The sequence below is a fragment of the Falco cherrug genome, chromosome 13, assembly GCF_023634085.1.
Source record: "Falco cherrug isolate bFalChe1 chromosome 13, bFalChe1.pri, whole genome shotgun sequence".
NCBI lineage: Eukaryota > Metazoa > Chordata > Aves > Falconiformes > Falconidae > Falco > Falco cherrug.
In genome coordinates this window covers 3,365,410-3,381,468 of record NC_073709.1, presented here as the reverse complement: position 1 = coordinate 3,381,468, position 16,059 = coordinate 3,365,410, and the positions used below count along the sequence as shown (strand labels likewise).

Sequence of the window (16,059 nt, the reverse complement as noted above, 5' to 3'; positions counted from 1 at the left end):
GAGGCCGGGGCAGGGGCGGGGGCCATTCCCCCAGGGTTTGCAGCAGGGCCATGCCCCGCGGCCAGGCCCGGGCTGATAAAGGCACACCCTCGCCGCAGCGGCTGGGGGACAAGATGTCCCCGGGCACCGTGGGCTGCTGGCCCAGGCCGCGCTGCAAGCTGGGCTGCTTCACCTTGGGGGTTCCCTGGTGCTGATGGTACTTTTCCCAAGAAAATTCCCTCCTCCGCAGGCGAGCCTGCAGAAGCGTTGGCATCCGTGCTGCTCCTTATTCATTGACTCCCACAAGGGCTGAGCGTCGAGGCCGCCGGCGCCGTCCTTGTGTTTGCCCAGTGGCCAAGGGCGAGGGGCTGGCCGGGGGGACGAGACCCTCGTCTGGGCTGGGAAAGCACCGGGCCCTGCTGCGGCTGGGACGGGGGGATGCCGGGCACGATGGGGGCGTCTGTGTGCCACCCTGGCACCAGCTTCACCGGTGAAGCTCGGCCCCCCGGGGCCGCCTGGCTCCTGCCCAGTTGCTGCTGCTCGAAGGATGCACCACAGGGTGCTGCCCCGGCCCGGCCCCCTCTCCAGGGGGGGCACTACGGGACCTCCGGACCCCTGGCACCTGCCGCACAGTGGCCCCGTGGGAGCAGCAGCAGGCGAAGGAGCCCCATCCCTGCGCCACCCTGGCCGTGTCCCCCACACTCCAGATGCCAGCGGCTGCCACACTCGCTCAGGCTGCAGGGGGCTGGGGGCTGCGGGGGCTGGGGGCTGCGGCCCTGGGCTCGGGCAGGCAGCTTGGCAGGGTGCCCTGCGTGGGCACTGAGGCCGGAGGAAGCTGCGGTCGGCAGCTCCCGCCTGCCAGGGCGCAGGGTTGGCTTCATCACCGCAAAATAATATTGTGATTGTTCATGCAAAACATATCGTAGATGAGGCTGCTGGGGTTGGGGTTTGCTGGTTTCTTTTCTTTTTTTTTCTTTCTATTTTTCTCTGTTTCTTTTTTTTATTATTATTTTCTTCCTTTTTTTTTCCTGATTTTTTCCCTTTTTTCTATTTTTTCTTCTTTTTTTTTTCTTTATTTTTTTTCTTCCATGTGAAATTGGGTGCCACCCACCAGGGCTGCTCTCCTGCCGCTTGACACCTCCCGGTGACCAAGGTGCACCCACAGACCTGCACCAAGGTGGGGAGCCAGGGGTGTGAGGGGGAACAATGGGTCGGGGGTGCGGTGCAGGGGGTGCAGCGGGCAGTGCATGGGGAGTTTGCAGGGTGTGAGGAGGTGTGCGTGGTGCGGCAGGGGGGCAGTGTGTGTGCAAGGGGTTGCACGGCGATGCGTGTGTGTGCAGGCCGAGCAGGTGGAGGCAAGGGGTGCACCCACGGGGCGTGGGGCACGCAAGGTGTGTGCACACAGTGCGGTGGGGGTGCAGCAGGGCGTGCGTGGGGGGTGTAAGGGGCATGCGCACAGCACGTGCATGCAGGCGGTATACACCTGGCTCACGGTGTGTGTCAGGGTGCAAGTGTGCAGCGTGCGGGGAGTCATGCAAGGGTGGGAACGTAAGAGGGGTATGCAAAAGTGAGCGCAGGGTGCACAGGGCTGTGTGCAAGCGGGGAGGTGTAGGGCTGCGTGTGCCGGTGTGTGTGCACGGTGCCGGGGCGGCGTGTGCCGGTGCAAGCCCGGCGCGGGGGGCAGTGCGGGGCGGCGGGTGCCAGGGGTGCGGAGCGCAGGGAGCGGAGCGGTGCGGGACTGCCCAGCGCACGGAGCCGGACGGAGCGCACGGCGGGGAGCGCCGGGGGGTGCGTGCGGCGGCGGGGCCGTGCGGGGCGGCGCGGCGGGGCGGGGCGCGGCGGCGCTGTAAACACGGGGCGGGGCGCGGCGGCGGGAGGCGGCGGAGGCGGCGCAGGGCCCGGGGCAGGCGCAGGGGCAGGGCCGCCGCGCACACCGCCGCAGCCCCGCGGCCGCCCCGCTCCGCTCCGCCGCAGCCGCCGGCGGGGAGAGCACCGTGAGCCGGGGCGGGGAGCGGGGGGCCGGGCGCGGGGGGCCGGGGGGGGCCGGGCGGGGGGGCGGGCGGCCGCGGCCGGGGGGGGCCGGGCGGGCGGGCGGGCGGCGCGGAGCTGCCGCCTCAGCACTTTCGGCAGAACAATGGGGCCGGGCGGGAGGGGCCGGGCCGGGGCCGGTGGCGGCCCCGCCGCGCCGCCGCTCGCCTCACGCCGGCCCGCTCCGCCCGCAGGCAGCCCCGATGGCCAAGCAGCCCCCTGAGGTGAAGGCGCAACGCGACGGCGAGGGCGGGCGGCTGCCGGCGGCGGAGGGGCCGGGCCCGGCCGCGCAGCTGCGCCCGGGCGCCCCCGCCGCCCTGCCCGGCTCCGCCGCCGCCGCGGGGCCTCCGCCGCGGGGCCCGCCCGCCAGCCCCGGCCCCTTCGCCACCCGCTCGCCGCTCTTCATCTTCGTGCGGAGGTCGCCGCTGCTGTCGCGCTCCTCCAGCGGGTACTTCTCCTTCGACGCCGAGCGCAGCCCCGCGCCCCTCAGCTGCGACAAGGCCACGCAGACCCCCAGCCCGCCCTGCCAGGCCCTCAGCCACTGCCTCAGCGCCATGGGTAAGGCCGCGGCGGACCGGGCCCGCCATCGCCCCCGCCGCCGGGGGCCGCGCACCTGCCGCCGCGGGGTGGGGGGTCCGGGCTGCCGCCAGCGCCCTGCCCCGGTGCCGGGCGGCCCGGCCGGGGCTGCGGGGCCCTGCGGGCGGGCAGTGCCCGTCGCTCCCGCCCTCCCCGCCGCCCGCCGCCTTTCCGGCCGGGCCGGCCCTGCTCGGGGAGGAGCGGGACGGTCGGCGTTGCTCTGCCCGGCTCCCCGGTCCCGCGGGCTGCGCGCAGGGCGGTGCGGGGCGCCCCTCTGCCGGGCCCTGCGCGGCGCAGCCAGGTAAGTGGCCGCCGGCCCGGCGCCGTGCCCCCGGTGCCGCTCCCGCCTCCCCGCCGGGCCGGCGCTGGCGAGCGGGGCGGGCGGTCCGGTGTTTACATGTGCCGTACCTGGTAGGGCTGGCTGGAAGCCTCTAGTGGCGGGGAGAGCACGCTCGCCGGAGCCGCGCCGGCCATCCAGCCGTGCCTTCCCCCTCTCTTTAATTCCCCTTAATTGGAGGAAGCCTTTAAACTTCCGCCGGGCGAAACCGTGGGGAAGGTGGGAGCAAGGCAGGTACCGCGTCGGTAGCGCTCCTCGGGGGACAATAAACACCGGCTCCAAGCTTTACGTGATCAAAACATTTTTTTTTTTGCTGGTTTTTTTTTTTGTTGTTTTCCCTCCCTGGTTAATGGCTGTGGTTACAGCTGCAGAAGGCTTACTGTAATATGCCCTTAGGAAAGATTTTCTGACATTATTGCAGTAATTACAGCTTAATGCAAGTTTCACAACCTCGCATAGTGCAAACACACGTGGCATAGCCAGGCAAGGATGCTGGAGTTCCTCGGCAGGGAGAGCCGCAGCTAGTGACTTTTTACTTTTTCTGGTTTTTTGTTTTTTGGGATTTTTTTTTTGTGCTCCAGGAAGAAACCAAAGTTTTTGCTACTTTTTCCAAGCTCCTGCTTTTTCATCGCTTAGGAAAGCTGTTGAAATGCTGGTTTTACTGCAGCCTTTGTTCAGTTATTGTTGCTAGGGACATCATCCTAAACAACTATAAGCAAATGGAAAACACTCGAGCTATTTAAATGGGAGCGTGGAGCCGTTTTATGCCCAGGCTGTGACTTACCGTGCAGCTTGCCTGGAGAAAGGGCTACGGATTTGCCCAGCACGCCTCTTCCTCGGTCCCCTTGCCTCAGCAGTGACCCACCGGATGCCTGCTGTTAAGTTTTCTGCATGGGAACGGGTCGAGGAAGCAAAGGGCATAATTTGTTTGTTGTGCTTTAATGCACTGATTTTTATCTGTCATGAGGCACAGGGTGGGAGATGGAGAGCTTCTCCAGGAAGGGCAAGCAAGTGGCCTTTAATAATAATAATAATAATAAAAAACAGGCATTTCCTCTAAGCAAGGGCAGTTTATGCGCGATAGGTGCTCTCAGCCTCTCCCATGGGCAGCGGTGGACTGTTTCCAAGGCTGGTCGAGCAAAGTAAGCTCGTGTTCTGCCCTGAAGCTGCCTGTTCTAAATCTCATAAAACCTTCCCCAAGGTTCTCAGTGATGATGGGCCAAGTATAATTAAGCACTGAAAGTGCCCATGCCAGACAAAAAAGGTGGAGGCAGCCCTGGGGAATTACTGAATGCCTTGGGTTGTGTGCGGGTGTGTGAGCGTGTGCTAATTGCTGGAGGAAGAGTTGTCCCTGGCGTGGGAGGTGGCGGGCAGCAATGCTTTGGGCCATTGCGCTTCTCTGATGGTGCAAGGTGGTACAGCTGGTCACCTCCAAAGCCTGTTTTTTGAGACAAAAGCAGCGAGGGGATGTTCTTGGATGGGAGGTGGGGAGCGTTGCAGTGCTGGCTTGGTGTAACTGGGAAGATGCTTTTGGGGGTGAGTAGGAGGGGAGCCGGGATGAGTTTATTTGGCTGTGCCTGGGAAGGTATGGAGGGAAAAGACAAGCCTGCTTTCTGCAGAAGAGTGTGGTGGCAGGGGTGGTGGGCTGTCCTGCTGGGAGCTGCTTGCTGTGAAGTCACCTGAGACAAGAAATCCGCCCCCTTTAGTAGGGTTGTGCAAACCTTAGACTGATATTTCAAGTCTTTGGCTCTCAGCAGGAGCTGGTAATTTTCTTAAGCTGGGCTTTTTGCTCAAAGAGCTGATCTGTCTAAAGGCACAGGAATGCAGCGTTTACACACAGGGTTTTGGGGTGTATTTGGAGCAGGCACGTGCAAGTGTTCTGTAAATGGGTTTTCCCGGCACACTTTTGATGTCAGTATGTTTTCAGGCAGTGTGGAAGGGGGAAAGAAGCAGCATGAACCTCTCGTTGCCTGTGAAGGAAATCCTGTGGGTGTAATGGTTGAATTTTGGGGGGAACCTTGAGATGAGAAGCTGGCAGTGTGGTTTCTGTTGCTCTTGTTTGGGAGCTGCTGCTGTTTTCTCTCCGAGCTTTGTGTGTGGTTCCTGTGAAGCTGTCCGAGGGGTTTTTCTCCAGGGGTGGTTGGGTGACCAAGCCTGGGAAACAGAGGTGCAGTTTGGGGTTTGTTTTTCTTTTTTTCCTGCTAAGCAGGGACTGCAGCGTTACCATGCTAGTCCCCAGCTGAAGCATCCCATGGAGTAGAGCAAGACGCAGGCATCCCGGCAGTACTGCTGGCCTCTCATTTGTCCCTGTCCCCGTGGCAGCTGGCTCGTGACATGACTGAGTGCCCCCCCACCCCAAGAGCACCTCTGACAGCTTTTGGGACCGGTTATGACTGGACCCTTTTGATGCTGCTGTTTGGCAGCGCCGCAGAAAGTCCTTTCTAAAAACCTCAGCCCGATTTCGCTCTCAGCCACCAACCCCAGCCTTCACCTCTTGAGTGGATGAGCTCTGGGGTGTGATGCCGGGGCAGGGGGAAAGGATGGAGAGAGAGCGGTGCCTCTCTCTGATGCAGTTTTATTTTCATCCCTGGGTCTTCTCTCACGTCTTTTTGTCCCATTGCCCCTTTCTTTTTTCCCCCATTTCCCCCCAGCTCCAGCTTGGCTCTCGCTGGGGCAGGCAGCCCAGGGCTGGCTCTGGTGGCGGTGGGATTTCGGATGGTTGCCCCGCCCTGGCTGAAATCCTGTTTGCGTTCCAGAGCGCTGGGCTGGAGTATCGCGAGGGCTCTGCTGCGTTTCATTCACCAGCGAGGAAAATAAATACGCTGGGGCTGTCCCTGGGCAGGCGGCGGGTACTACTCCTGCACTACTACAGCTTGAAAACAAAACAGATCCTCGAGCCAAGCAGTGCTAGTTTGGCTTGGAAATATATTTTCCAGTCAGGTTGGAGCCAGGCTTTTATTTAAAAAAATTATTTTTTTTTTTACTGCCCCACTAATCCTTTGAATATTTTGAGATTGGAAGCTATTTCTATTCCCTTGTGATTCCTTCTAAGCTATCGTGCCAAAACACTCTGTTTTGTTTTGTGCTGTGGGGTTTTTTTTGGGTTGTGTAGGGTTGGGGTTTTTTTTTTTATTTACTTGGTGGTTGTTTTTTTTTTTCTCCTTAAGGCTGTGATTCTTGCTTGGATCCTGTACTTCGGTTTGTGGGAGGGGGGGAAATGCCAGTGCAGGTACTCTGTGGGGTCCTGCTTGGGTCACAGGCTGCCCCTTTCTCCCCGAGCTGTTTGGGGGATTGCACAGTGGGTTTATCACTTGTCTAATAACTTCTTAAAGTAGAGACTGGAATAGATGTGTATAGTACAGTATAATTGATAAATTAGCTCTTGTTTGTTTGTTTTTTCCCCTTACAAGCCAGCACTGTTTTCTTGCGTCAGGTTTATTTTCTGCTAAAGCATGGGAAGGTGCTGTTTGAGAGGCGAGCGTCTCGGTTCCCTCCTGCGGATGGAAAGTCCTTTGGTTTGCTGGAAGCGTGGTTTCTCGGCATACAAATCCAGTTGTGGCTTTCTTCTCAGTACGACAAAACCAATCATTTTCCTTTTCTTGTTGGGCACTTCAGATCTGTTTGGGGAAGAAATGTGAGAATTTGAATAAACTACCCAGACAGAGGGTTTTTAAGGTTAGAGAGGAGTTGCTACTGTGCCTGCAAGAAAAGAAAATTATTTAGAAAGAGGGGGAAGAGGAGGTTTTGCTAGGGAAAGAGGTTGGAACGTGGCATCTCTGCTATCCTCCTTATTTAAGAGACCAGAGCCTGATTACAGCAGAGGAGATGTTCCTAAGGGCAGTCGATAATAAATAAAAAAAGGAGGAAAAGCCTAGTGTTGGTAATATAAAATTAGTAAGGAATAGAAGCCTATCCTGCCATGTACGTCTTATGCAACGAGTCCCACTTGCGCTGCATACCACATGCAGGCTCTAGCAGCCTGGCACCTGTGCAACTCCTCAGAACTGTATTTAAAAGAAAATTGAAAAATGGTAGTAATAAAAATAATAGTAGTAGTTCGTTGACTTGTGCCAAGTTTAATAGAGTATTTTGTTGTTGTTCATCTGTTTTAAGTGCTCCGGTTTTGTCCCATACAGCTTCCCGGTGGCAGTCTCACTTGCTAGCAGAAGACGTACAGCCTGAAATCTGGATTGCACAGGAGCTGCGGCGCATCGGAGACGAGTTCAATGCCTCCTATTGTCCAAGAAGGGTAACTTTCATCTTTTTACTTTCCATTTCTTTACACACGGTCTCTAAAAGGGAAAAGCTTAATCATCTCTGGAAACTAGCTCTGCGGTAAATGTTTCGTTCACTCAAACGTAGAAAAGGACGTGCGCGGGTGGTTGTGTCTGCCTGGACGCAGGGGTGTGCTGCCTGTGCCGGCGAGGCGGCTGCTGCTGCAACAGCATCGTTGGATCGATTAAAAATAACCTTTAAGTTGGGACCTGAATTGTCTTTTGGGTACAAGGTTTGCAGTATCTTTCATAGCACCCAGGGCCAATAAAATGTATTGCTGGATTGGAACTGGACCTGACAATAATGAGGAAGAAACACTAAAAGTGAAGAGGCCAGGGAAGTTGGGGTGTGTTTGGGCATTTTTGGGGTAGTGGTGGGAGGAGCCGCTCTGGGAGCTGCGGAGCAGTCAAGTGCTGGCACCGGTGGGTTTAGGGAAAGGTGCAGGGAGTGAATGCAGCAGGTTTCTGTGTCCTGCTCCCAAGATCCCTGCTGTGGAGGATCCTGTGTGTTTGTGTGTGTTTGTGTGTAAGTGTAGTTGCAAATAAGAAACAGGGATGGATTTGGTCTGATAACTTTTCTTGCAAAGAATCTGCCAGTGTTGTTTTGAACCATGTATTTATAAGACTGTAAACGCTCACCTTTGAGTGTTGCAACAAAAAAAGGTGGCATTAATACAAAAAAAAGAAAAACAGCCAACCCCAAAACAAACCAACCCAGAGAGATGAAGTAACAGTAGTTTTCAGAAGAGCATCGTTAGCCAGTAACTTGCCTGCTGAGTGTTACTGATGGCTGCGTGTTCGTGCATGTGGTTTCTGGTCCATCAACTCGCCCTTGTGCTTGTCTCTGGGAAGAGGAGTCAGAAGTGTGTTAGCTAGCAGCACCGGTGATGAAATGCTGACTGCCCGGATCTTTATCCATCCTCCCCAGCTCGTGAGTCGCTCCTGCAGCCTGTTCCCTTGCCGCTCCCAGAGTCCATATGGTGGATGCCTGTGGGCAGGGGCTCTTCCCCAAAACTGGTGCCAGGCTGCTGCGGTCTGGTTCCTTCCACATGGCCTCTCGGCATTGCCTTGCTGGAGACTTCTCCATTGACAGTTTTCTTTCCGAGCACTCTGGCTTTCCTGACACGCAACAACCTGGCAATATGCTGCGTTTTATCCCAAACCCGGAATGCGCATCTTGTGACCTCCCCCATCCAGGCTGATCGCTCGTGATGCAAAGTACCTGCTTTTCTTTCTGTGAAGGACATCTTTTTGATGAAAGGTGGGGACCAGGCTGATCCCTCAGGTATTCAGAAAGCTGAAGGCCCCTGGTAGCAGTGAGTGGATCCAGAAGGGCTGGCAGAAATGCAGAGTGCCGTGTTGTCCCTTCTCACTGGCTCAGGGAGCAGTGCCTCAAATTTGTAGTGTGGGCAAGCCCTTCCAGTGCCTTCCATGAACAGGTTGGTGGTGAGCAAGAGTTTCCTCCCTGCATTATCTCATGGGGGTCAGCGCTCTTGGCGCTGCTCCACATGAGACCTTGCACACTGGAAGTCTGCACCAGGCACGTCGTGCCGCCCTGTACAAAAACTACGGTCTGTGCTGCGTGGTGTATAAGAGGGTGTGAATCCAACAGGGGGCTGAGGAGGGGTGGGAAAAGGGTGTTCTACCCACTGGTCCAAGAGGGTGGGTGTGAAGCCAGCAGCAGGATGGGGTGCACGTGCCCGGTCGCAGAGCATCACGCAGGTTTGCACAGTGTGGTTTCCAGCACCATGGCCAAGCTCCCAACCTGCTGCCCCAGGGAGAGAACTGAAACACAGAGGACCACGTCCTACTTGCTAGATGACACAAGCAGAGGCTGTCATGCGTGACCCTAAAAACACTTTGTACCTGGCTTAATTAGCATCTGACTAATTCTTGCTTGTTGTGCCCAGAAACGAGGAGGTTTCAGAGCTTTTAAGCAATTGCTGTAGAATTATTGTTCCCAATGTGCTTGGTTGTTGCTTTGCAGAAAGGGGTCTCTTCTGCCAGGCGTCTGGCTGCTCAGAGAGAGGGTGGTCTCTGCGGAGCTGGAGCCCGTTGGCCGGAGGGGTAGGCAGGACGCCTTACCGGAACGGCTGGTGCCCGGCAGCAGCGCCTGGCTCTGCCGCTCGCTGGGGTTTGCCCTTTAAGTGTGAGGTTAGAAATGGGGAACTAAGAGCCCTGCCAAAACGGCACTTGCCGGGCAGGTCGGAGCTGTCGAACAGGTCAGGACCACGTGTTCCCCACTGGTGCACCCTGTGTGTCACCTTCCCCCCGGGGACTGTCTTGGGCAAGACAACAGGGAATCAACTTGCCATCCAGCCCCTCTTTGCCCTGACAAAGCTCGTGGGTCCAGTGAGCAGAGATGGCCACGGAGGCCAGCTCCACGCTGAGGCTTTTGCCGGTAGAGGGTACATCGCTTGGCTGCCATTGCGTGCCCCAAGCTTTGCTGCCTGCACCCGAGCTGCCTGCAGAAGTAGAAAACGTCTTGTTTCAACTCTGTAACTTTTTTTATACCTCTGTAATACAGTAAACCCAGTTTTGTCACTTCTCTTGCGTCCTTCTCTAAGGCGGTTGGGCTTTTTGTTGTTTTTTCCTTGCTCTCCACCACGTTGGTGGTCAGGCAGTGTGGTGGGCTGTGTCATGCAGTTGTTGGGTGAATAAATCCCACTCACACAGGGACCTGATGCTCTGGGGTGCAGGGATGCCCCAGTGTGAGAGTTGTGCTTGGCGTGGGTACCTGGCCAGAGGATGCTTGAGCATCGTCTCTCCATGGCGACAGCTCCCCGCCTTATGCCTCTGTAGCGGGGAAGGCGCTTTGCATATCAGCGTAAACAGCGTAATTTCTCTCTCTGGGGCATGCACAGGCATGATTTTACTGCACTGAATATAGTGTGAATTGGATCGGTTTGGGATGGTATAGACGGGGAGAGGGAGAACCTCTGGGCTGCTCTTTTGCTGTAGAAAAAAGCCTTAAAAATAAATACTGCTTTGGCGTGCACTCCTTTTTCTTTTCGTTGTACGCTGTTCTGATCCCTTGCTTGAGGGAGGAGTGTTTTGCTGCGGCGTCCGGCTTGCTGTGTTTAATGAATGAGGTGGTGGTTACACCTGGAGCGGTCTGAACTAAAATCCGTGTCCCCTTGCTGCAGGCAGGGACCTGCCTGTGCAGAGTTGGGTGCCTCTTTCCCTACTGAGGTGTTTTCATTGTTTTTATTTTAAAATTCTTCCTACCACCCTTCCTACACTATGGTTTTTAAAAACTCCTGACCATGCTAGCAGGGCTTACTGCTCCTTTGCCACGTTTCAAACCTCCTGGCAGCATCACACAGCTTCTCTGCCCATGTGCAGGGGCTCGCATGTGACGTCCCCCTTGAGCGGTGCCGCGGTGGCTGCCTTCGAGGCAAACGTGGCTGGGAGCAGGTAGCTTCGATCCTTTGAGTATTACAAAGCTTTCTGTTGAAGGACAACATGAGAGGTCATGGGGTTTATTTTCATTCTTTGTGAAATGCTTGATTTCGCGCCTCTGAAATATGTGTGGCACCGCAGAAGGTGTTTGTAGCTCAGGGGCTTCACGCTGGAAATGAAAGTCACGGTTGTGTTTGGTTTTTTGTTTTGTTTTGGTCCCCCGTCCCCCCCCCCCCCCTTTCATTTTAGGGTTTCTTGGATAACCAGGCAGGAAATCCCCAGATCATCATTTTGCGCCTCCTGCGTTACATCATCCGCCTCATCTGGAGGATGCAGTGAGCACAGGGCACAACCCAAGGCACCGGACTTGTTTACTCCTTGGGAAAGCCCGGGGAGGATGGACAGACAGACGGATGTGGGGCTCCCTGCACCACCCGGTTCCCACCCTGCCTCTCCCCCAGGACACGTGGCGGGGGCCATCAGATGAGGGTGGACATCCCATGCTGACCTGCTGGGACTCTCCGTTGCAGGATTTTGTCAGAGAGTGGTGTTTACTGCGTTTCTCTCAACCTCTCATTTTTTATTATTTTTATTTTTCCTAAAGAGTCTCAGAGAAAATATTCAACAGCAATGGAATATTTTTTTTTTTTGGTCATCATTTCTGGAAGCGTGTTGGCTTGTCTGGGATAAACCCTGCAGCGAGGAAAAGGAAAACCTGAGCCAGCTAATGGGCAGAGCCGTCTCGGTTTGCTTTGCAGACCTTATTGCAGAGACTCATGGAGCCCTCCCCTCTTCTTTTGCCTCCTGGGCATTTGTCCGTAAGAAAGGGTGGCGATGATGGAAGAAGGGCAGAGGGATTTAAATCAGCACTTCTTTTACCTGTAAATACCTAATGCTACCCCAAATCCACTTTCATTTGCATCATGCAAATAGCCTATTTCCTGCTGACTGATTTTTTTTTTTTTTTTAAATTTTTTTTACATTTTTTTTTTTAAACTCTGAATTTCAAGATTTAGCTGTCAGACTCCCAGGGTCCAAAATATCACAAAAAAAAAAAACAAAAAACAAAAAAACAAAACAATCCACCAGGTTGCCTTTTTTTTTAGAAATTCTTTCTATAAAATGTGTGAATACGCTTATGTATTGTATATTATAATATATAATGTTGGTGACTGAGTAATTAGCAATAAAACATTTTCGGAGGCAGGTAGAAGCAGTTCCCAGCACACCGCAGCTTTGCACCCGGAGACGACGGCTCCTGCTGCATAACTTCAGGAACTGTTTGAAGTTGCTGTTGAACCCAGGAGAGTTTTTAAGGCGCTGGATTTTATTATTTTTTTTCCCCCTGGGATCCTCGCCGTGTTCAGACAGGCCAGCCTGGAGCAGGGGGATGAGCGGGACAGGACTGGCAGCATGAAGACCCTGGATGCTGGTGTGCAGGGATGCAGCTGGAAGAGGTGCCAAAGGATGCCAGCCTGGTGCAGATCCAGCTGGGGACTTGCTGTGTGGGGTCTGCTCCCCACTGACTGCCCCATCTCCTCCCAGATTGCCCTCCTTCCCTTGGGAAGACCTGACCAGGTGCTCCATGCTGTCCCAGGGCATCTCCCTTTCCACCTGGAGACCCCACAGCCTTGCTGGAGGAGCCCCGAAGGCTTGTTGGAAGAAGCGCATCTGTTGCCTTGGGGGGGGCCCCCCCTGCTGTCTCTGGTTCAGCTCGCGAGCGGGCGGCTGCTGCACGGTGGACGCTTTCAGCAGGGTATCTATGCACAAACGTACCCTTCTGCCTCCGGAGCTGCCCCTTCCCTCTGGCTGGTGCAGGTGGGCCTCAAACCCACTTCCAAACACCGTGGGTTTTATTTCTGGTTTCACCAGCACCATAGGGAAAAAAAAGGAGGAGAAAAAAAAAAAAACCAAACAAAAAAAACCCCACAAAACAAAAACAGAAAAAGAGAAAAACCAAACCCAAGCCCACGATATTGTTTTTCCCTGCAATACGTGTGCAGGGAGAAGCTGTTGAGTGCCATGTATGATTATTAGTGTTTTTAATGATGGACAGACTGTACAATCTGACCTCTATGCACTGGCTGCCTGTGCCTGTCGGGTAGGTGACGAGCTGTGGTGTCGGTGCAGGGCTGTGTGCCTCCGACTGCACTCCTCTGGAGGATTACGGAGCGATTTTTAATTTTTATTGTAAATTTATTAACTGTTTTTGGACCTGCAAGATGAGTGAGCATCGGTTGCAGGAGTTGGCCTCAGCTGCAGGAGCAGGGGATGTTTTGGAAAGGGTGTCGTGGAGAGAGTCCTGGGGGGAGCCTTTGCACTGGTGGAGAGCGAGCGGTTACATTAACTGGTGAGTTTGGCCAGGGCAGGTTCCTGCTGGTTGTCCCCTGGGTTGTGGCTCGCCGTAGCCGTGCTGCCCCAGCCGTGTGCCAGCCATCGCCATTTTTCTGTAGGGTTTATGTAGCAATCCCCAGCGGGGTGGCTGCTGCTGTGGGTTTCTCAAGGGAACCCACGTGGAATTGCATGGCTGTTGATAAAAGAAAAAGTACAAAATTCAGCAGCCGAGGGGGAAACCAAATGAGCTCTTTTTCCCAGTTGAGTTTTCATCTGTCATCGGAGGATGAAATGGTGCTTTTTGGGTCTTATAGCCTTACAGCGTCCAGGCACCGCCCCGCCCAGAATGTGTCCCTTGGAGTACACCAAAGAAATGTTGAGCACTTTACCCCGTCCTCCCCACTGGGCCGTCCCAGCCAACAACGGAGAAAAAAATTATATATCATTTTAAGGGAAAAAAATCAAGGTATTGGCACTATCTGCCTGGAACTTTCCCATAAGGAGGTGTTCCCGGCCAAAAGGTAGGCATAGAAAATTAGCCCCCAAAAACAAATTTTACCCATGTAGAGCTGTGAGGTTTAGGGGAAAAAAACAACCCCAAACCCAAAAAGCCTCTGAGCAGAAGAATGTTGTTTTTAAATAGCAATTACGCTCATCTTTGCTGTGTTGGCTGACTGCTCTGGATCATTTTTAGTGTAACCTGTGGTCTCTGTTCTACCAAAAGGATGTGATGAAGAGTTTTCCTTGGTTGCAGGGAAACCAGATTTATTCCCGGGCAGTCTCACACAATGTGTTAATGCTTCTCTTTCTCCATAACTGTAAATACCTGAATATTTATTAGAGTAGGGCACCGTATTATTTTTCATCATCTGAGCCAGATATCTGTGTGCAATGTATTTCCTTTCCTTTCTCTCATGTAAGTTTTGTACAGCTTATAAGTAAAAAAAAAAAACCAAAACTGTTTTCCTAAACTTTTTTAGAGTTCAACTTGTTAAATACTGTAGATTCTTTTTTTTCCCTGTGTCGTTAATGCACTCTACTGTTCCATAATGCTGTAACTTGTAGAAATGTTGTATATTTATTTTCTGCTTATTTAAGTTCCTGTAAAGATTTTGTTTCCCCCTGCTCTCCTCCCTGCCCCTGCAATAAGTGATGGATCACCTTCCAAAACACTGTCTTCTCCTGGCAGCGCAGCCAACATGGTTTGGATAATGAGATTTATTATTATTTTTTTTCTCAAAGTGCCTAAGTCCCGCTTCCTGGTAGTGGTTTAGGCACAATAAAGACTTCGGCATTAGTGAAATTCAGTGGGAATTTGGTTTATGTATCCCCGTGATTTTTGCCACCCTCATCTTTAAAGCCATCCATCTCGGCCACTTTCCCTGGTCCGGCTTTAACATGAGGTACCGCCCCGGCGCGTGCTGATACGCCGATGAATCACTAACTCGTTCCACAGGACCCAGCATATGTAGCATTTTTACTGCAATTTCCCTGGCTTACTTGTGTTTTGCACTGATGAATTTTGGACAGGGTAATTGCCACTTTACTTGTGCAATACTGCTGTAAATAATTGCAGATCTTTTTTTTTTTTTTTTTTTTTTTAAGATGCAATCTTTTATGTTCTTAATATGAGTTTTATATGAATAAAAACTTTCAACTATTTGTCATGAGTGCTGTTTTCTTTGGGGGCTTGAGGGTCACCTGAGGAAGGGCTGGGGAGGGGATATTTGTTGCTTCATTGGCCAGTTCTCATCATCACCCATTCTCCCCAGACCCAGGATTTGGGTGCGTGCCTGGCATTTCCCTCTGTTCCGAGATGCTCTGAAGTTCCTGGGTGGCTAAAATGCATCTGTTAAACGAAGCTGGTTTGTAAAGATCTTGCCTTGAGTGTTCCCGAACCTGAGAGCAGCACCTCTGCTGCCCTGGCCAGGCGTGCTTTGAGTTTTGGTGGTGGTTTTTATCTTTTTTTTCCCTACATTTTTGTGTCTTTGCAGCCATGGGCTGCCTCGAAGGGCTCAAACCCAGCTGCTGTGCACCCTTCTGCTCCCTCAGGGTGCTCCCTGTCCCCAGTTGTTTTTCACGTGTATTGAAGTTTGGGGAAGCATGGGGGTTTACTTTTATTATTTGTGTATTTTATTTTTTTTACTCTATTTGAGTATCTATGTTATTTTGTTATATTATTTTTACTTTCTGTTATTTTTATTTTAATTTTAAAGTTTAATCACTCTGCTTGTAAAATTGCCATCCTCCTTCCCTGTACCTCGGTGTCCATCCCGTTGCTGCACCCGCTGGCTGACACCGGGTGCCCTGGGGAGGAGAGGGGTGTCCCCACCCCTGCCCACCCCTCTGCTTACTCTTGCTTTTATTTCACCGCAGGTAACCAGTAGCATCAGCCGAGGTTTGGAACAATATTCCGCTGAGATGGCTGCAATGTGGTTTTCGGCATAAAAGGGGCAGAGAGAAGAGGTGGTGGCAGAGGTCTCTGAGTTAAGGGGGGGGGGCAGCAATGAGAGTGGGTTGGGGACGGGCCAGCCAAGGTGCATGGGGTGGCTCCCCTTGGACCAGGCCTGCATGCTTCTTTTGGAAGCCCCCATAAATTGTTTTAAAGGCTAATGAGTAAACCAAGAGCATCAATGTGGTGGTCGCAGAGGGAAGGAGAGCATTGCACGCCAAGAACAGGGTGGTGGGGAAGGTAGCACGTAACAGAAACATCCAGGGGTTTACGAGATGATCACACCTGAGCGCCCGCATCCCTGGGCTGATGCTTTTCCCCCTTACTGCCTGGCATCCCATTGAATTCCCATTTTGGAGCTCTGTGCCAATGCCATGGGCACAAACCAGGCTGTTACATGCGGGTGTGGGCTCAGTGCTGTTTTTTTCTTTACTTTTGCTCAAAGGCGATGAGCTGCTGGCCCATACCACGCACCGGGTGTGCATGGGGGCTATTCTTAGCTGCTTTGTTCCGAAATATCAGCTGGGCAGCCAGAGTTTAGGTTGCGTGACGCAACACAGCGAGACTGTGCGTCAGCTGGAAAGGCTGAGAGGCAGGAAGAAACTGGGGGAAAAGCAGATTGAGAAATCCCTGGGAAGCTGCAGCCCACGCTGCGCCGAGTGCTCCTGCACCCCAGC

General features: G+C 53.7%; 1 protein-coding gene across 4 annotated transcripts; it reads left to right on the top strand.

Moving 5' to 3' along the window:
* The first annotated feature begins 330 nt into the window (after window positions 1-330).
* On the top strand, window positions 331-14,592 carry BCL2L11 (BCL2 like 11). Of its 4 annotated transcripts, XM_055725686.1 has the most exons (4): window positions 1,184-1,973; window positions 2,202-2,565; window positions 7,057-7,169; window positions 10,846-14,592. In XM_055725686.1, the coding sequence occupies exons 2-4, from the start codon at window positions 2,211-2,213 to the stop codon at window positions 10,933-10,935; spliced, it is 558 nt and encodes a 185-aa protein (XP_055581661.1). In that variant the 5' UTR covers window positions 1,184-1,973; window positions 2,202-2,210; the 3' UTR covers window positions 10,936-14,592. The 4 variants fall into 4 exon arrangements, with proteins under 4 accessions (XP_055581664.1, XP_055581662.1, XP_055581661.1 ...); XM_055725689.1 differs by lacking the exons at window positions 7,057-7,169; window positions 10,846-14,592 and adding an exon at window positions 6,354-6,834 and having other exon boundaries at window positions 331-1,973; XM_055725687.1 differs by lacking the exon at window positions 10,846-14,592 and having other exon boundaries at window positions 1,011-1,973; window positions 7,057-10,839.
* The last annotated feature ends 1,467 nt before the right edge of the window (window positions 14,593-16,059 follow it).

Bases quoted from the DNA above. Each gene is read 5' to 3' on its own strand.
- BCL2L11 (XM_055725686.1), top strand. From the start codon at position 2,211: ATGGCCAAGCAGCCCCCTGAGGTGAAGGCGCAACGCGACGGCGAGGGC. The intron at 2,566-7,056 runs GTAAGGCCGCGG...TGTCCCATACAG, and splicing joins CCACTGCCTCAGCGCCATGG to CTTCCCGGTGGCAGTCTCAC. The intron at 7,170-10,845 runs GTAACTTTCATC...CTTTCATTTTAG, and splicing joins CCTCCTATTGTCCAAGAAGG to GGTTTCTTGGATAACCAGGC.